We start from the raw sequence: 20,030 nt of genomic DNA on the forward strand, positions 1-20,030 counted from the left end.
CACTTAAAAAAAAAAAAAAAAGCAATCCAAGCACAAAGGTTTGTGCCCCACCCTAGCGCTAAGCCTTCCCTTACCTTCATACTGTCCGAAAATATGCCGTCCACTCCGTCAGCCATCTCCGAGTATTTGTCTTCCAACTCCCTGAACTCTTTGTTCTGACGTTGGCCTTCCTGCTCCAGCGTGTCCATCCTCTCCCCATTGATCCAAATCGAGAAGGGAGACGTTCGGTTCAGCAAGTCTTCCAACTATGGGGGGGGGTAACCATCAGATCTGACCTCATCCATGCATTTAATTCAGATTACAATGTACACCAGAATGTGAGCTGCATTTATTTAAAAAAAAAAAAAAACAACAACCACCTCATGCTTTGTTAAAAACAAACAAAAAAGCTAATGACTGTAGGCGTCATAATCTCATATTATTCTTTTTATTACTGGACAATAACGTCTCACCTGGCGGCCCACCATCCCAGACCCACTGCTACACGTGCGGGAGTAGTACTTGACGCAGGTTTTCTTCAGACATGGCTTACATTCCTCCCACAGGGCCTTCATGGTCTCGTTACAGACCTCCTCCTGCTCCTGGAGCTTGGTCTCCATCTCCTGAGCGGCCAACATGGCCTCCTGTGACAACACAACAATGTGGGTTGAGATCAGGGCTCTACAGGTTTTTCCACACTCCCTGGTCTTTGATGGACAGAACTACGGCGCTCCCTAGCCTATTTGCGATTCCGTTTCATAGAATTGCTTGGACGCAGTTGTACCAGGGAACTATGTTGGTGTGAGGGGGTTGTAGAAAATATTCTGAAAAGATGAAGAATTACGATTGAGGAGGATCTGTACCTCTTTCTTCTGCTTGGTTTTCTCCAGCTCGTCCAAAACCTTCTTGTGATCCTGTGAAGATTTCTGCATCATATTCTTCATCTCCTTGACGCCATTGATGGCATTCTCAATCTGTACATTCAGGTATTTCTCTCCCTCCTGTGAGATCTCTGCAGAGAGAGAAAGGGAAGGTTGTGTGTGTGTGTGTGGGGGGGGGGGCACTTGAGCATGAATTTATAGTCATCATATATTTTGTATATTTGTATTTCACTTTCAGTAAAGCGTACAAAATCTGACAGGTGGCTAAAGGATCTTACGTTTCAAATTTTCACTGGTGGGGGGGACTATGCAGGTGGCGCAGGCCAGAAAAAGAGCCACCACAGCCAGCGACTTGGACCCCTTCCTCATCTTCATCATCATCATCATCAACATCCTTTCCGACTCTTACAGGGCCAGCAGGCGATGATGAGAAATGCTGGCGATGATAAAAACAAAAACACAATTGAGATATCTCGTGTCAGAGGTCACCTTACTGGGGTTTCATGTTGTTGTAATGACGCGTTATAGACACTAGATGGTTCTACATGTTGCAAAAGTGACAGATAAGAAACCACATTGATTTGTCCCAAAACTAAACTGTTTTCAGGCGTTCTGTCTTCCTTGTATTTATTTCCTTTTGTGGTGTTATAATATCAGTGTTATTCCAAGAATGAGGGCTGGCGCACACTGTCCCCGTATTGCACCCATGAGCCAAGCGAGGCCACAGAACAAGGCCCGTTCCGCCAACGCATCGCTTCGATAAGGATTGTTTTGACTCCTGTGAATTGAATCCGTTTCAAATAGCCTTGAGGGGTCACACAAAGCTTTGGCAAAGCACAGCAACTGGGCTCTATAACGGCAATGGAAGGAAGTAGAATAGGAATCTTAATTGAGCTACAATGTAGAATGCAAACAATTTTACATCTATGTTGGGCTATAAGCTTTCATATTTTTTTAAAAAAAAAAAGCATCATGTGTCCCCACACTGACCTTGGTTCAGCGTTTTGTGTGACTTTCACCAAGTGTGACTTTCCGCTGGACGTTGCATAACATGAGCGGCGAGCTCCTTCTCTTGTTTACCCGTTTCTGCTGACGTCCGATCGGTCTGCTCTGCTGACCCTTTATTCTCCCTCTTCAAACACACACTCGGGTGACCTTTCGCAAGAGGGGCATCCTCAAGTGGACACAGTCCCTCCGGTCCACCGCTGCATTCATTCAGGGGAACGAGTGTGTTTGGTTTGACTGACTTTCGACGAACTGTCCTTCTGAATGAATTTGTGAGTCAACGTTTTCGGCATTTGAGAATGTTTGCGCATCTCTTGTCTCTGCTGCGAGCAGGTTCGGAACACCAGTAGGACTGTCATAGATTTCCATCTCTGTGGCGGCGCATGAGCTGGACAATGAGGTTAGTCGCTTCATTACGTTACACTTTTAATGAGGTGAAATCATCCAGGCTGGGTGAGCCTGGAGGTGCAGGGAGGGGGTGAAATGGGCGGCGCGGGGGGGATGCCAACAAAAGCAGCCAAAGTGTGGGAGAGTTAAACAGAGACGGTTGACAAAGAGAAAAGGGGGATGATTCACAATTCCGAGGCCGACCCATGGGATTAAAAATAAAGGCTGCGCGCCGTGACGGTGCTGACACAACTCACAGATTGCAAATCCAGATCAAGGCCATGCATGCTTGATGGCTTGTTTGAAGACTTGAATTGAATAAAACGCTAACAAATACTGCGATATTGTAATGTTATTGGCGACGTCATTCAAAACATCTGCACAATGGTCTGAAAGACTCAATACGAGGGTTGTATCAAAAATCCCCCCTGTTCAAATATAAAATTTCACTGACAATGTCAGATGGATGTATTATTGTGGCGCATACTTTTATGTTATCACTCTTATTATTGTTGTTATTTCAAAACATGAGAACGTTTGAAAATGTACAAACTATTTGCTCACCTACTTATTTGGATACAGTACAGACCTGATCTACTTGAATCCACTTGTTCTGATCCATTGATGGAGGTCACGCCCATGAGTAAGCAAAACAAACAAGTCATCAGTTCAACCATCTGGTCCAGAGTGCCGCATCAGAACGCGTCCCACTGCTTGTCAGCTTATACAACTAACCACACCCGAACCCTGACATAAACCATTCAAGACATAATATAACGAACGCGTTTTAACATTGCAGCAAGTCTGGAACCCCGCAGCTATTTGCGCGATCTTCCCAATATTCATATTGATGTTGCGCTCATGTTAATGTGCAAATAGCCAGAGTGTTTACTTTGCGAGCTGTGTTGTTGCAGGCTGTCCAAAATAAAAGCAGCTGTTACTCACCTATGAGTATCTTCTTCAGGGCCCAGGAGGTCTGAAGCTGCTTTGCATCTTTGCTGCTCCTATTTATACTGCAGCAGATAAAACTGGGACATGCAAACACGTGACTCATCAGACCGTTATCGAACTGCCACCTTTCATACTGGAAAATGTTTCCGGCGATTCCCTTCAAAATAAAAGTGTCGTCATGGTGTCTTGTTGGTGTCATTGTATAAAAAAAGACAAATAATGAACAGATGAGCTAGGTCATTCGTTGATGAAATGTGCATGTATAATGTGTAGAATATCTAATAAAATATCATACAGACCAACATTTTATAAACCAGTGTGCTGTTGCCCTCGGCCGTTTTGCAGCCCGAAAAAAATTCTCCAGTTTAATTTCCCACCCCCTTCACATTTTTTTTCATTTCCATATAACTGAAATGGTTATTTTGAAAGTCTGAATGCAATTCCCTATTGTTCGTTTGTCTACTTTACATCCAAGCGTCTGAGGACTTTTCCAGAAATGTCGTAATTTACTGGCAGTGCAAGACAGAAATGTGCACAAACATTGGATTCATGCCGCTCATGACGACGGTGACTCAACGCATAATGGTACAACCAGCTCCTTTCCCAAAAGTTGAATGAAAACCACAAACCACAATCGTTTGTCGACGAAAACAACTCCAATGAAAGAAGTGAAGGTGGTGCACCGAAACACAACAATAAAATCGATTTTTAAAATACAAACTAGACTTTTGATTATTTCGGCATTTGCTAAGGAAAGGGAATGATGCACATGTTCCAATAAATTCCGCCTCTGCGTACCACACTTGGATGAACAACTTTCAAACTTGTTTTTCGTGTGCGGAACCTGCACTTTTCAACTGGGTGTTATTTGCAAACATGACACTAGATGGCAGCAACGCTCGACTCTGAGAGATCATCGAACAGTCCTGTTGAGACATCGAGGCTTGAAATTTCACAATTGATACCTACTTTTGAGGGCTTAGATATAAAGTAAACGATGTACAATATACACCTAACTTTAAAGCATTGGTCTTTACCCTTTATCTCAGGAGTGGGCAAACTTTTGTGCTCAAGGCCGATATTTGATATTTTTTAAGAAAAAATGGGCCAGGTGAGGCAACAAAGTAACACGTTTGGGCACAAAAACGCCTTGTTGTGCTTTACTTGCTCATTGGGTCGAATGTGGCCCCCGCGGCTATAATTTGTCAACTCCTGATTTGCAACAATAACCAATACTGTCAGGTCTTCATTTGTGCACCTGAGACAAAAGGTAACTTTAATCCCTGCCGCCAGTCTTACAATGACATGCATGTGTGTCTCTAATGGCGAGAGTTGGAAGCGGCATAGAAGCTGAAACACATCTGGACTTTGCATTTGTTAGTGTCGCTGGCTTGCCAGCCACAGATCCGGTGTGACTAAACAGAAAAGCTGTTGCGTGACCCGTTGCTAAGTGTTGTTTTGCTCCATTTTGTGGGTAGGTGTTGTGTGTGTGTGTATGAAAGAGTCCAGATGGTTCACAGAGGCAGTGGATTTATGCAATCAGAAAATTGGGGCTATTTACACAGCTTTTAAGGTTAAGGCAGTGATTCTCCACTGTTACCACCCTGGCCTGGGACCTGCTTTTTCCTTTTGCTGCTAAAAACCTTCTAAAGAAACTGAGGATGAACATGACAACTGTGAACGGGAATATGGCACAATTCAATATTTCAAATGCACACATTTGTTAAACGTATGAGGGGTTGTTTAAATGCTGCAGGAAGTTCTGTCCGATAATTTTTTTCACAACCTGTCCACAACCCATTTTGGGGTCCTGGCTCCCTAGTTGAGAATCACTGCTCTAGAGGGGGTGTTTGTCCAACTGGCCGACCACTGAACTGAAATGGTCTCCATGGTTGTTGATGAGGGTCTGCAGAGAACTGGCTTAACTGATGGCACGAATTTCAACACAAATTTCTTAATGAGTCACCTCTGGCACACGGCGCAATTATCACCGGCTTAATAGGCCCCCTGGGTGATATTGACTGAGCCGCCACTGATTGGCTCCAGATGGACTTCAAAAAAAAAAAAAAAAAAAAAAAAAAAAAAGCATCTGGACTGATTCTGGTATCAATTTAGCTTCAGCTTTGTGTCGGGTGACATGCATGAGCGTGTTTGCGTCGGAATGTGCACTGATTTAGAAACGCGGCACGATATAATTCTTCATGATCAAAGGACAGCTGAGAGATGTTTGTCACTGGATACGTTTCTGCTGTGCAGAATGGAACCCGAGGCCTCGGAGCAATTCAGCGATGTCGACGTCACCCGAAAAGGACGTTGAATTGAAAAACAATTGGCTACAGTCACTGCAGAGAATGTCCTCCAGGGCATTCATGCTTTGCTTCATTAAAATGTTTTCTTGAATAGTTTTTGCCCGAGTTAGACGACTGCAACTGCAGCTTTGTGGCGATCTACTTTAGCAGATTTTTGGGAACATTTAAAGGAACAATTGGCTGGTCTGCATCACTTTCTAAAGTACCCCATCATTTTTTTGTGGTTCAGTCCACACACCTCACATGTTAAACTAACACCTCAACGGGTGTCGTGTGAGAGGTACTCGTACGACACTTTAAACACTTGCAGGGGTTCAGATAAATCTATGACTATTTCTTATTATTTGACTCTAGTCAGCAATGGTATGTGTGTCCCCTTCTCTATGGGTCTTCAGTGTCAGCAAAGATGCTTGGAACATGACTAGACATTACACCATGCTGAGTCAATATTGTCATTTTTTTTGGTGATTTTCTAATAGCACCTGCTGTCAGTTTTTGGGACTGCACTCTGGAGGTCAGCAAAATGAGAAGAGCTCCAGAATGGAATTATGACTCTGGTATGTGCAGGTGTTCCCTTCGAGATATTTCCTAGTGTTACTTTGTAAGTCCTCATGTATTCAAGGTGCTCATTCCTGTCATGTCCAAACATTTGTTAGTCATTAACTGCCGCAAAAGACAAGGACCCTCCCCTTTTTTACCCCTTGCTTTTTTTTTTTTTGTCCCAGTTCCAGGCCCTCCCTCATGTTTCCAGTTTCTTTGTTTCCCTCTCTCCCTCTCTCATTTTTTTTCTTCCCTGCTTCCTCCCTCCCTCTGAAAGTTGCCCATGGACTCATTCTGCAGAGGTTTTAGTCTCCTCAGGCTCTGGATGGGAGAGGGATGAGATCACAGAGCTCCAATCCGATGCTCTTTTAGCACTTCAAACACTAATATTGTAACTCATCTTACGGTCAGACCACTATTCAACTAGATATGTTTTACCCATTTTAAGATGCAAATGAATGAGCTTGTTTTGCAGCATTTTTTTAACCCAAGCAGCACATTGAGGAGGTTTGGGACTTTCACCACTTTTTTTTTTTTGGGGGGGTGGCGGGGGGAGCTGGGAAAATGAACGCAGATGCCTCAACCTGCTGACTACTTTAGCTTCACCTGCTCTCGTTCGTTCTGACCACAAGCGTCAAGCTGAGCATCAGCGAGCCTAAGTGAGGAGCCATGAAAGGTAAAGTGTACTTAGAATGTGTATGTATATATTTTTGGGGATGGACATAATATGGAAAATGATATCAAAGGGGGTAGCACATGTCAATGTGCTTCGCACCTTTATGATGTTCAGCGTTTGAATCTCAGCTCCCCTGCATGGAAAGTGCATGTTCTTCGAGTACCTGCGCGAGCTTTCTCTGGGTACTCCTGATTTCCTCTCACATGAGAACATGCATGCTCCACATAGAGCCCGTGACCTCAGAACTGTAAGGAAGACCCGCTAACCACTCGGTCACCAGGCCGTACAGGTTTAATACAATTTTACTTGATTGGACCAGTTTTATTTCTCGACCAAAGCGATAACTGATCATTTTTTTCCTCTCTCTATGCTCGTGGCATATAGTGACAGGCAGAAAAATGAAACGGCTATGTAACCGGTGGACCAAGGGCCATTGACGGCTTGGTTGTTTGTCTGTGATGTATGTGCTCCTACGATTGGCCGGTGATCAGTCCAACTTCTTCCTAAAAGTCAGCTTGAATTGGCTCCAGCTCACCCGCGACCATAATGAGGACAAACAGTATAGAAAACGGATGGCTGAATATCCTAGCAAGCTACCTGCCTTTGCAACATGGAATCCGGCACCTGTAAAAATAGCACATATGCGTCACATCAACCATCCTGAGAAAGTACTACTTTGTTGATCTTGGGTGGGAAGCTACAATTTGTCAGCTTTTTCAATGTCTGCGTGTGCGTGCTTATTACATCTCGGTGACTTCGACAAAAGTGCTGTGTGCCGCGGCCAGATTTCCCCACATCTTGACTCCTCTTTAAGAGAGCAAGAGAACATAAGGTTTGCAGCAACGTGGTATGAAGGGGAAAGTTTGCCAAGTTGGGGGGTGGGGGGGGGGCTTAGCGGAGGGCAGGAGCATTACATGATTCCCACACGAGCTCTGTGCTGAGCCACAAAGGTTTGACTGAAAGCCCAACAGAGACTTCAAGGATACAGTTGGGATGAGGAAGTGGGAGGGAATACCACATGTGGGCTTACAGCTTGAAATGATGTAAGTCTGTTTATCATTGTGCACAAAAAAAAAAGAGCAGATGCAACTGTAGCATAGCTAAATCGGGGGCATTGCAGAGTAAAATCCAGCAGTTGGCGCTGTTGGTTCTTTCATCCCTAATGCGAGATTAATTTTATATATAATACAGACTAACTGGCTCAAACGCAGCAGTGAGAATAAATGGGACATTGGTCTACGCCGGTGTAGGTAAGAACGTATCCTATGAGCTCTTCATAGCAACTAGTGGCCAAGAATAATAATCATCATCATCATCATCATCATTTAATTCGATTTCGACAGTGCATTTCAAGGGAGCTAAGATGCCTGACATTCACATGGCTATGGAAATTTTACTGGCTGTTTTGGTTGATAGTTAACATTTTTTTTTTCCCAAAATTTTTTTATTAAACCACAAAGAATTTTTGTTATCTGTGTGATTGCAGTTGGAAAGAAAATGGAATCTGAAAGGAAAACCTTGGCGAACAAAAAACAAAAAAAAGTCCCAACCACTGTTCGGGAGCGTCATCTATCCACAGTGAAGTTATTTAGTCAGGTCATATACCAGCACGGTGTTTTTTTTTTCCATTGCAACAGATGGTTTGTGTCAAGGGATGGCTTTTTAACATCCTCAAATAAAGCCTCACCTTTTTCCAAACTGCCTTTGACCTTCAACTCCGAGCCCGTGGAGTGGGACGCGTCTGTTTATTTCCAGTTCCTGTTATTATGATAACCTTGACAACCCAACCGCACTGTTTTCCTTATTTCTATGCCGGACGTTTCATTTGTGCTTTTCCTGTTTAAACACGTAGGCAGGAGTAAATATCATCCGAATACCTGAGTGTAATTAACCTTTTCTGGCTATCTCGTTGCTATTTCAGTGGTCCCGTGCAGTTGTTCGTCACAGAACGATTATAAGCCGTTTCACATGAAGTGAGATTGTGTTTGGATTTGGACATTGCCAGTAAATAGTAATCACGCCCATCTTGCTCTCTTGGCGTTCTGGCGGGGTTGGTAAAGTGCTCTGGAGCTACACGGCGGCACGGCAAATGAACTCAAAAAGAACACGCAAAGCGTGTTCCTCAGCCAAAGACTACAGCAGCTACTTTGTATGTTGATGTGGCTTCCCAGAATTTTTTTTTTTTTTTTCTGAGGGGCGAGTCCAGCTCAGTTGACCCGGAGCTAAATATGCTGCCTCATACATTCTTCACACAAAGGGGGGGCTCACAGTGGGAGAGTCTCAGGATGATGGACAGGCGTGCCTTTTTAGGGAAAGAGAAAGAGAACCCCATGGGTGCTGTACGTAACTTATTACCCGATATCTCTATGATTTAACACTCCTTCCTAAAATAATGGCCGATGTAATACTTTTTTTTTTCTTCTGAACCAAATACCAACTATATCATTTTTCGTACTGAATTTATGTTCAACAGTGGATTTGCGTGATTTGTTCAAGTGAGGATGTAAAGGATTTTGAGCAACATGATGAGTACATGAAGCCATTAAATCATTTTTTTGTACCCCAAAAATGGCTTGAGCCATATTTCTCTCTTCTCTCAGAGGCTCGGTCTTGCTGCCAGAATATGCTGCCTGATACATTCCTCACAGGATTGGGGTAAAAAAAAATAAAAAAAAATGGCTTCAACTATCGAGGCTCGTTCTCACTCTTTCCCTTTTAAAGTGACAACACGACACATTCACAGGTTTGAGCTCTTCAAATATCCCAACCACTGGAAGAGAACCTTCACTTCTCTATTCATAGTTCAGGGCAACAAATTCCAAATATTTACAGTTGTTTTGAGGAGACCACACGTACATTCAAGTCCGAGGTCTTCTAAATAATCAACTGTGCGTCCAAGCCTCTAATCTGACTTGGAGCATCTTTGGAGTCCTGCTTTCATTTACATCTCGGCTCAGTAAGAGTTCAAAATAGGAAAGGATAGTTGTTACCGTGCATGTCCGTAAACACAAACAGTCCAACTGTTGCCCAACATTCTCAATCGTGGGTTAGCCGTCCATTTGCAAAACCCCGCACAGGCTCAAACGAGCAAAGCCGATTGACAGAGAAGAGCGGGCTCGTCATTTTTAGAAACTGTATCCGACGTTGTGGTTTACAGTTGCGTGGAATTTGTCTGCGTTTCACAAGATTCCAACCTTGCTATTTTCATAGGTGCGTTGCACCGCCACAGAGCGCCATCTGCGCCGCTTTGCCCACTTGCAATAACAGTCGAACCCGGGTTGGCAAAAAAACAAAGCCCCTTCGCAGTAATTCCCTCCAACTAAGTGATTTTGATGTAGCTGCAAAATATGTAATACACCAGAGACACTTGTCACATTCGTGACACAATAGTTATCCGGATTATTATTCGCTGTAAAGTAAGGCATACAAAATCACTGTTCAACAATAGCGACCGACCGTATATCCTCAAATCGTAGCCTGTGCTCTAATAGAGACCGCGTGTCGTCACTTGAACAAATCAGCGAGTTCGTCTTCCCCCTCTTTGCCCTACGCGCTACCCCAAGGCAGACCAAAGCCGCAGACGAGTATTGTATTATTGAGAGGGACTAGGAATAAAAACAATGCTTGCGGTTTGACGCATTTTCTGCCAAATGTAACACAGAAAAGGCAATTTTCCCATCCACCAATAAACTGACAAATAAAGGCCTCCTCTCATAAAGAGACCTCCTTCAAATAAACGCCTCGTTCCTCCTGTCGTTCAGCAAATAAAAGCCATTAGCACTAGCTAGCTACGGTTTTATAGGATCCATTCCACAAATATCATCGATTGAAAACACTCGATGAGACACGATGTCTCTCCAGAGCAGAGATGCGAGCTACTCTTTACTCTCATGGAGTTCATCTGGTTTGTGCTGGATCCTGCACCGGCGCTGAGTCAGAAAAGGAAATGTTTCAATTTATTAGACTTAAGAGCAGACATTTTCCAGCCTTGGTGGTAAAACCCTTTACACATCGTCGAAGTCTTTTCAAGGCTAAATTGTGCACTTGTTTTGCTCCCCATCCCGTTTTCCATCCATGGTCTGGACACAACGTGGATGTTTGCTATGCTGTGCACAACGGTGCGTTTATTACATAATGTTACGTGTCAAGCTACAGTTCTATCGTTTGACAACTAGGCACGGCTTGTACTCTGCAAAGACCAAAGTCATGGGACACTTGCAATCTTAATGCAATCATGTTAAATCATAAATGGCTGTACAGGTTCCATTAAAAAAAATAATAAAAAAGAGGGGTCTCACTATTGCTATTCAAGCTAGCTATGTCATACGTACACTCCAATTACATGCAAATGGCCACTTATTCAAAAAGAGCTCAATATATTTTTAGTGGTTCCACATGGTTTGGCTGTGACTTAGCTGCTTAGGTGTGACTTTGCACAGGCCCTGTTGTGGTGCCGCTGTCAGCTCAGCACCGCTATGTGTGTGTTGGACCCGTCCGCTTCCTCACTAACGAGTCAGACGGGAGGACTATTATTTTTTTTTTTTTTCGCACAGGGAGAAATGAAAACATGAGCAAAGGAGAAAGGGCCGGTGTGGTAGAGGGTGGGAAGACACCCAGAGCCGACAAATATTTGAGGGTGGATACCCAATTAGGTCATAAACAATGTGCTGATGATACTTTAAATTTGCAGGCCAAGTCCAAAGAACCACAATAGTTAAGTGCTTGGATTAAACCAGAATGCGAAAAAGGAAAACCCTCAAGTATGCATTGTGGATGCGACTTGAAGAGTTCCTGCTGCTGTACCTGATTTGAAGAATCTGGTCACGGCATATGGTTCTTTTACGGTCAAATATTTACATACTACCGCATATGCTTATCTTCTTGGGTATTATTATTTTTTATCATGATCATTTTTGATTGTCATCACTCTTTGGTTGTCGTGGTCTCTCTTTTTGTATGGTGTCCTCCTTGCCCACATCTGCAGCCGCCAGCAGATGTACTACTGTGGCCGCAAGTAAACGTTCTCACACTGAATGAAGGTCACAGTGTAGAATGTCAGGCGTTCGATTGACTTAGCAGATTTTGTGCATGATTCGCACTCTGGGAAAAGAGGTGGGGGAAAAAAAAAAAGAATCTGGAACAAAAATCTTCGAACATTGCACCTAGAACTGCTGAAGGAACGTTTTACTCTCTCTGTCCGGGCTGAAAGATTTTTCAAATAGGCCATGCATGTAAGACTAAACTACTCTGTGTTTTCGCTCTCGAAATTGAATAACATAGAAAAGCCTTGCATGTATTTTGGTGTAATATTAATTACGTTTCCATGAAAAAGTGCCAATGTTGACCTGCAGTCTGTGACGTGTCTACAGTCATTACATAAGCATAATTTAACAGCATAACAAGTTTCTCATCATTTGCCCGCCCCTCCCCTTGGAAAGTTTTCAGGTTTTCTTGTGCGTCTGCTATGTGGTTTCCTGACCTGACGTCATGTGCACATGCTTCAATGCGTTACAGTATTTAGATTTGTGTGTGCTGTTCCATGCAGCGGGATTCTTACATCTTTGTTACGTCTTTCTTTCCTTGACAGACAGCTACGGAGGATATGAGAACCAGCTCTTTAAAGGTAATCTGAAGGTTCGGTCTTTTGTTGCAGCATTGATTGATGTGAGAGTGGGTGATGGAGTCAGCTGTGATCATGAGCAGATGGATCACAACGAAACATCACATCTTGTTTTCAATCGTATGTTGCAGAGGAGGAGATCAATGGCGAGGAAGAGGATATACCGCCATTCAGAGGTGAAGGCCGCACGCACACAAGTGGATTCACAACTTGTGAGCCCAAATCGATTGTTTTGCATGATATGTGAGCTATGCAACACTGATCTGGAATACGTCCATGTGATGCCGTGCGCAGGTCGCACTCGAGGAGGTTGTGTGAGGTGCCGGCAGAGTCATTCCCTCCAAGTGGCTGTCAAAATCCTTTACGCATTAGTGGCATTCCTGATCGTCATTGTGGTAGTGCTGGCATCACTCGGTGAGTTATGATTGATTTGTGAAATGAAATACAATAAGGCGACAGGCGAAAGCTTTCATGGGACAATTTGATATGGTGGTGATATCGTGATACAGTTTCCCCAAACTGCTCTTTCTCTAGTGTTTAGGAAGGTGGACTATCTTTCCCAGGAAGAGCTTGTCTATGAAAAGAAGATCGCCAGCGCTCAGAAAGCCCTCGACGGTAATCCTCCTCCGCTGTGCATCGTACCCACTTGTTTCCCAGGCGGTCTGTCTACATAAATGCCCATCTTGATCTTTCAGAGATCACTAACTGCTCAGGTTGTCTGGATGTGACCCTGTACAGCGAGGAGATAGCTCGGCTCAAGCAGGAGTTTGAGGACATCCAAAAAATGCTCCTGGGACAAGAGCAGGTATCTTGGGACCACCGCAGAATTGAAATCCTCTTGTCCAATGACATAACAAGGATTTACAAAATATTCATGCCGGCGATATAATGCTTGCTGTACCTCTCAGGTCCTGGACCAAGCCTCTCAGACTCAGACCAAGCTGACAGCCACTAGCAAACAGCTTAGCACAGATATGCAGACCCACGTCATGTCCATTAAGTTTCTCAACCAGTTGCTGGTGGGATACCAAGACCAGGTAGAGGGCTGGAAGGACGTGCTGGAGGAAACGGAAGAGAGAATGAAGACTCTGACAGAAGATCAATATGATGTCAAAGCTACTGCGCAGCAAATCAACACAACAGTGGCACTGAGGTGAGTGGAACGCTGTGAGACGTGCAGGCGCGGGTCAAAATTCTTGCTCATCTATAATAGGCGGAAGCGGTCATTGGTTGACGGTGGACCTGACGTGTAAAATTCCGCGGTTCTGGACAGACATGCCGATGAAGAATATGCAATCCAAGAAGGCCCCCTCGGTTGACTGTTTTAAATCGATGGCATAGAAATGTTTTGCGCACAAATAGTCACGGCAATTATGACTTTGTCGTCTGGCGACATCTGACGTCCAAATCTTTACGATAAACCGAGGACCCCTTGCACATGTTGCTGACATTTTAGAAGCCTCTGAGTCAGCACTGGTTCACTTTTGAAGGACCACATATGGAAATCATTTGCTTTGCGGCCAGAATCCAAGAAAGAAGAACAGCAATTCCAGACTGAAACTCCAGTTGATGGACCTTGTCATCCATATGTTCCTTTCATTCTTTCCACGTGCACGATATTAACCGGGAACATGTATTTCCTGCTGACATCTTAGCTGTTGTCATCGCAGAAAATCATTTGTCGATGTGATCTATCCTCTGTAGTACGATGTGGATCGATGCCCTGCAGAGGAAATCAGACGAGGAGAGTTTGGTCCTCCAGAAGTTGACCAGTGACTGGCAGAACTACACTCAAGTTCTGGGCATGATTAAATCCAATGCGAGCAGCAACACCCAAATCTTACGGTCCCTGCAAAACAATATCGTCGCGGACCACCAGAGAATCTCCATTTCCTCGGAGATGTACTACGAACTCAGTCAGCAGGTGCTTGTTTCTGAATCTAATGTTCTCATGTAAAGTGGTTTGTTTGAGTTGGATAATTTAAAATTCTGAACATTTTCACTAGTCGTAGGAGGGCTCAGTACCTATCCCTGTGAATAGGAATGTCAAAGATGATGTCATGTCCTCTTCAGGTAATGAACCTGCAGGTGCAACTCGACAACGTCACAACTTCCATGGACGAACATGAAGAGAACATGCACGACCTGCACTACCATTCCAAGTATGTTCGGCACTGCAGTTAATCCCCCGTTTATCAATTATAGATTTGCCCGTAGATTTGCCACTTGCCACGGGGAATGCAAAAAATACTTATAGGCGTATATTCTCTCCTCACTGGGTACAATGGCAGTTACTGACCCTTCTCTGGCTCTTATTACTGACCCTTCTCTGGCTCTTATTCGTGCTCTGAATGACACCACATCTCATACCAGTGGACCTCAGTGGTGCCCACAATTTTGTGTTACCACTCTGCAGGCACACAACTCAAAATTCAGACTGAAAAAAACCCCCATACAAAACGGTTATCATCAACATTAGGTACTACGAAAACCGGACTGGAGAACGTTTCTTGGCTTTGGATGGGCGTCTGAACTCCATCGAGATGGAGATTGAAACCATCTCATCCAGCATCAATGCCACCGTCAGTCATGTCCAGAGCATGTACAAGTACATCAACATTGAGAGCTCCACCTGCCAGAGCCGCCTGAGCAGACAAATCGAAGATATGCAGGTCGTGACAACACAGAAACACCAAATTGGTTCTGATGGTTTAGACAGACCGCATCCTCACGGGTTTTTCTCTCTCTCGCTCTCTTGCAGAACTTAAACAGCAGCGTCTTGTTACTTCTGAACTCCGCGGACGCACTGAGGCAGGAGCACATGTTGTTAAATGTACGTCTGGATGTGGATGTCAGGAACTTGTCCATGGTGATGGAGGAGATGAAGCTGGTGGACACTCACCATACGCAACTGATCAAGAATTTCACGATATTAAGAGGTAGAGTCAGTGTGGTGTATAAAAAAAAAACCCGTCTCACTTTCACGCATTCATCCACCCACAGGTGCTCCAGGACCACCCGGCCCTAAAGGTAACCGCGGAGAGACTGGGTCAAAAGGACCTCTAGGACTGACCGGGGGGAAAGGTGATCGAGGCCCAATAGGAGGCCGTGGATCGCAAGGAGAAAAGGGCTCTTCTGGGCCGAGAGGTGCACCTGGTCAACCTGGCCCTAGTGGCAGTCGAGGGGCCATAGGTAACACAGGACTTAAAGGGGGCCCCGGCCAACCAGGACCACGTGGTGAAAAGGGCCAGAAAGGTGATATGGGTCCACTTGGTAAAACCGGGGTCCCGGGACCAAGAGGTCCATCAGGGATCCAGGGCCAAACAGGACTACCGGGTATAATTGGACCGCCGGGGCCCAAAGGGAAACCAGGACCAACTGGGGCCCCCGGACCACCAGGAACTCCTGGGCCTCCAGGAGTACCGCACTCCCTTGATCAATCCAGGACGCAGCAGAGAAGCCAACCTGCTGCTGGAGCCAAAAGACAGTAACCAACTAGATTTGGACATGGACTCGGGAAAGTTCATTGGAACAATTCAAGAGGTGGTACTCCACCCAATCGAAAAGACCTGATTAAAACAGGACCTTTGAAAATGACGCGGATGAATATTGCCAACAAGGGTAGAGAGCACTACCTACAGACTGAACATCATCTGACACATTGCATTATTGTCTTATATCGGTTGTCTTCAGCCACCTTGCAAAGATAGATCATAACAAGTGTGTGTGGGTTTTTTTTCCAGGGTAAAACACACAAGTAAGCAATCCTAAAACATGGCTGTTATTGAACTTCAATCAGGTGATGATGAAGATTGTTGATGCCCCGGAGGATTACGGCTAAATTCAAACAGAGTAGTCTTGGTTCGCGCCTATTTTCTTGATGCCAAAGCACATTTCCTTTGAAGTGCTCGCATCACAGAAAGCTGACAAATTGGTCATTTTGTGGCTTTTTCGGAGCAGGTACTCTGAAGATGAAATTAGCATGTGCTATGTCAAGTTGAACAATTCATTTTCAACGCTCCAATGGCCATGGGCAGTTTACAATACTGTATGTACAATGGTGCGCTTTAAAATGTCATTTTTGCTTCAGCGTTTGTGCAAATACAAATGCCAATATAGATATATATTTTTTTTTGCATAGTTTATTATTGAACATTTAGAACACTATGCTGGTTAAAAGCAAGGAAAATGCGGCAATTATTTGCCTTTTTTTTTTTTATCCAGTTGAAAGTGTGAACAAAAACTCTTGATTCTGGCGTTGACGACAACTAAGGCTAATCAGCGAAGCGCTCACCACAAAACACATCATATGGGTCGTTTTTCCTCAAATGGGAATAAGGTCTGAAGTATTTTGTCCACAGACTAAAAATAGCATTATATACTAACCCAGTTTGTACTTCTGCTGTGACAGTAGACTCATCACTTTTCATGTTACACCTGGAAACATCCTTTCTCTCAAAGAAATAAAAACACAAATAGAGAACCTTACTATTTCTTTTTTGTCATAAAAGTGAGTGCCGTCATGAAATGCAACTGGCTTGCACTCAACAATAAAAGTAGACGTTGAAGCGATGGTCTCGCTTGTATCCGACTCGCAGAACATGATTATTGTTGCCCTCCGAAGGAAAGGGAGCGGCTTTATTATTAACTCAAAACACATGTCGGTGGCTCCCCTCGCATTTTTTTGGTTTTCCGCCTCTGACTTAAAGAGATTGTCAAAAATCGCACTGTGCCAGTGACTCTACAAAAAAAAAAAATGTATACCGCATAATGCAATGTAATGGAAAGCACAGCATCATAAATGTAAGCAGGCCTATCTGGCAGATATTTCTCATTCTCTAATGTCATGCCGATACCCCCCTCCATTTACAAAGGGTCGCAATTTTCTTTCATTTTTCATTACACTTGAGACTTTCACCCCATTGCCTTGAATCACGACAGGGATTTTTGAGATTTCATATCACTCAGAGTAATGTGCAACACTTCATATTTCAGACTGTCAGGCAGCCACAATCAAATTGAGGTTCACTTAAGAAATATGGGAAATTTCGAAGGGGGAAACCTCCTGAGTGTTTATATTGGCAGGAATCTGCTCTTATTTTCATTTTTCCTCCACTGTTCTTGTATTGGCAGCTACTTTTGAGCGTTATCATATTGCAAGAGGTTGAAGTCCAATAATCCCATTCCCTGAAATCCTTCATATCATTTCTCTCGCAGAAAACTGTACTGTAGTCCAACAGAGGGGAGAAAGGGGGTGCAAGTTGGCTCCCAAACAAGTCCTCAGTGCAAGTTCGTGTCGTAACCATCTGCAACAAGCCCAGGGAGACAACTCGTTAAGTTTTCGCTTCCTCTGTGGACATTTCCTCTCCCCGTGCGCTCTTTGTGCAGCACCTACAATTTCCCCAAAAGACCTGCCATCTGCTCCCAATGAGCCAGTCCATTAGCACGCACGCTAACTAACACACTCCCGCAGTCCAAGATGTGCGCTAAATGCAGAGTTGACAGGCCCCCAAAGAGCTTTTTACATTGGCAGCTGAAACAACGCAAGCCTTCCAAGGTTGCTATTATTCTGTTTGTGTGTGAGCGATGACAGGAATCACACCTGCTGCTGCACAACGCCGCTGACTCTCAGCAAAAGGTGAGCAAAGACCAAGAACTGTGCGTGGCGAATGGACACCATCATGGTTCACCAACAGAAACCTGTCCGGTGCAGCCTCGGGAAGTTTCTAATGGGACTCTACCAAGGCCAACAGTGGGCGGATTTGTCGCTTCACACTTTCCGACCGCTTCAGCCAGTCTAAGAGTCTGACCCACAGGCTCATTTATTCCTGCTGGCCACAGTTCTTAAAAAGTGGGGACCATTTTGATTTACTGTCTTAACTAAGCTTGCTTAGCACTACAAAATGCTACTGAAAAAAAAAAACAAAAAACAAAAAAACATCATGTAGTTGTTTGGAATTGGTATGAGTTGTTTATCTATGTGTGCCCTCTGATTGGCTGGCAACCAGTTCAGGGTGTCCCCCACCTATTGCCCAAAGACAGCTGGGATAGGCTCCAGTACACCCCCGGTCCTCATGAGGATAAGCGGATTAGAAAATGGATGGCTAGATGGACGGATGTTGCTTTGAATGAAAGTACTCTAAATTATTACATATCAATTTTTATAAAGCTCTGCTTTCAGAAATGGTGTCAATGAACTCCATCTCAATAAAGATCCACACACATCCACATGCATACAGTATACCAGAGGACTTGAGATGCAAATAACCCCCCCCCCCCCACACACACACACACTAAAAATGGATCATTGATGACTCAATGGCATTTCCGAAATCATAAGCGTTGACAAGTCTTCAGTCGCACGGAGGAGCAGCAGTATAAAAACCACTCCCTCATTTCCCTCAGTGCGTTTTAGAAATAACAGAGTCCAGCTGCAGCTGGCTTAAACTGACGCCTTTGGACATTTTGCAAATGTTCTGTTCGCACTCGCTGTTCTCTCCCTCTCTGATTTAGCGAGCGAGCGAGCGAGCGAGCGAGAGAGAGAGAGAGAGAGAGAGAGAGAGAGAGAGAGAGAGAGAATGAGCTTGTTGATGAAGTGCAGCAGCCTCGCCGCAGACGGGATGTTAGTGATTACAAATCCAAATAAAATATCTCTGTTATGCAACCAGACGTATGGTACCTGAAAAAAAAAAAAAAAAAAAAAAAAAAAAAAACCTGCCTCAGACATTCTGTAACCACTGACCAAACAAACAGTGGGGTGCATTCATTTATTTGGTTTGAGGTTGAGTTGTAAGAAACTAGTAGAGCGCAGGCCGCATGCTAACAAAACGTTTAAAAAAATAAAGTTAATGGAGCGTCGTATTTTTGCTTGTTTATCCAACCTGACTCGAGCAGACAATTTTCTAGCTCATAGAAAACGACGTGGGACGACGGGATTATTCTCTGGGATGGAGAATTGGGGGCCAGCGGGGGCAGGTTCTCTTGTTTTCCCATGAATAGCAAAAAGAGGAAATAAATACTGAAAACTGACAACCCTTATGGAACGCCATCTATTCCATTCATATTATCCATTAGCAAGCAATTTCATTTAGGGAAGGATCGATAGAGAATCACTGCCAGTTGTGCAGATGAACATCTCGAACCGCTGCACAATGGGGGACGCGGCCGAGAGCGCCTGAATTGGATATGAAAGAATCTGGCGGCTGAGCACCGCACATCGCCTGATGCATTACAACAGAAACCTGCAAAACCGTGTTGGGTTTGGGGCTAAAATATAATATACTGTTTTATTTATTTAGCTAGTTAGTTTGACTGAACCACAAAAACATGGTGGGATTGTCAAGGTAGTAGCCGACGAACTTTGTGCGTCCATCGTCTCTTTTTCTCTTTCAAATGGGCCAAGCATTCCTTTTAAGGATTGGCCAGATTTCTCTCCTTAATCCACTGAAATAAAAACAGCTCCCATTGAACAGTTGGAAACGATTCAGGTATTTGTATCTGTGACCATTTGAAAGTGCATGTTTTCATCTGGACACAGCAGCTGACTCTTCCTCTTCAGCTTGCTCCAAGTGGATAAAAATGTGTTTGCCAACCCTTTTGCACGCTACTAAACCCGGAAAAACTGCATTTAATGTTTTTAAGGGTATGACGATGATGATGATGATGATAATGATTATGATTTT

The 20,030-nt window shown here is 44.1% G+C and overlaps 2 protein-coding genes across 6 annotated transcripts in view; one reads left to right on the top strand and one right to left on the bottom strand.

Annotated features, from left to right (window-relative positions):
- The window catches only part of clu (clusterin), a 9,012-nt gene extending 5,688 nt beyond the window's left edge, over positions 1-3,324 (bottom strand). Inside the window, exons 1-6 of one of the 4 annotated variants that reach the window (XM_019870739.1) lie at positions 3,198-3,213; positions 1,851-2,015; positions 1,139-1,296; positions 843-991; positions 453-623; positions 75-245 (exon numbers count right to left, since the gene is read on the bottom strand). In XM_019870739.1, the coding sequence (XP_019726298.1) occupies positions 75-245; positions 453-623; positions 843-991; positions 1,139-1,253 (606 nt within the window). In that variant the 5' untranslated portion in view covers positions 1,254-1,296; positions 1,851-2,015; positions 3,198-3,213. Of the gene's footprint in view, positions 1-74; positions 246-452; positions 624-842; positions 992-1,138; positions 1,297-1,850; positions 2,016-2,816; positions 2,834-3,197 lie in introns of those variants that run through there. The other 3 variants (XM_019870738.1, XM_019870740.1, XM_019870737.1) reach the window with 3 other exon arrangements.
- Positions 3,325-6,273: 2,949 nt separating this feature from the next.
- On the top strand, positions 6,274-16,831 carry scara3 (scavenger receptor class A, member 3). Of its 2 annotated transcripts, none has more exons than XM_019870734.1 (12): positions 6,274-6,728; positions 12,316-12,351; positions 12,480-12,560; positions 12,643-12,762; positions 12,883-12,963; positions 13,044-13,153; positions 13,257-13,501; positions 14,053-14,272; positions 14,422-14,510; positions 14,828-15,020; positions 15,110-15,287; positions 15,352-16,831. In XM_019870734.1, exons 1-12 carry the CDS (start codon positions 6,722-6,724, stop codon positions 15,837-15,839), a joined length of 1,848 nt encoding a protein of 615 aa, XP_019726293.1. In that variant the 5' UTR covers positions 6,274-6,721; the 3' UTR covers positions 15,840-16,831. The 2 variants fall into 2 exon arrangements, with proteins under 2 accessions (XP_019726293.1, XP_019726294.1); XM_019870735.1 differs by having other exon boundaries at positions 6,277-6,728; positions 12,480-12,524.
- Positions 16,832-20,030: the final 3,199 nt, after the last annotated feature.

This window comes from Hippocampus comes, unplaced genomic scaffold, assembly GCF_001891065.2.
Source record: "Hippocampus comes isolate QL1 unplaced genomic scaffold, H_comes_QL1_v1.1 scaffold243, whole genome shotgun sequence".
In the NCBI taxonomy this organism is placed as follows: domain Eukaryota; kingdom Metazoa; phylum Chordata; class Actinopteri; order Syngnathiformes; family Syngnathidae; genus Hippocampus; species Hippocampus comes.

What these genes read in the sequence shown, in the direction of transcription:
- scara3 (XM_019870734.1), top strand. An exon ending in CGCTCAGAAAGCCCTCGACG is followed by an intron (nt 12,964 to 13,043) that starts GTAATCCTCCTC and finishes TTGATCTTTCAG; the next exon opens with AGATCACTAACTGCTCAGGT. An exon ending in AACACAACAGTGGCACTGAG is followed by an intron (nt 13,502 to 14,052) that starts GTGAGTGGAACG and finishes TATCCTCTGTAG; the next exon opens with TACGATGTGGATCGATGCCC.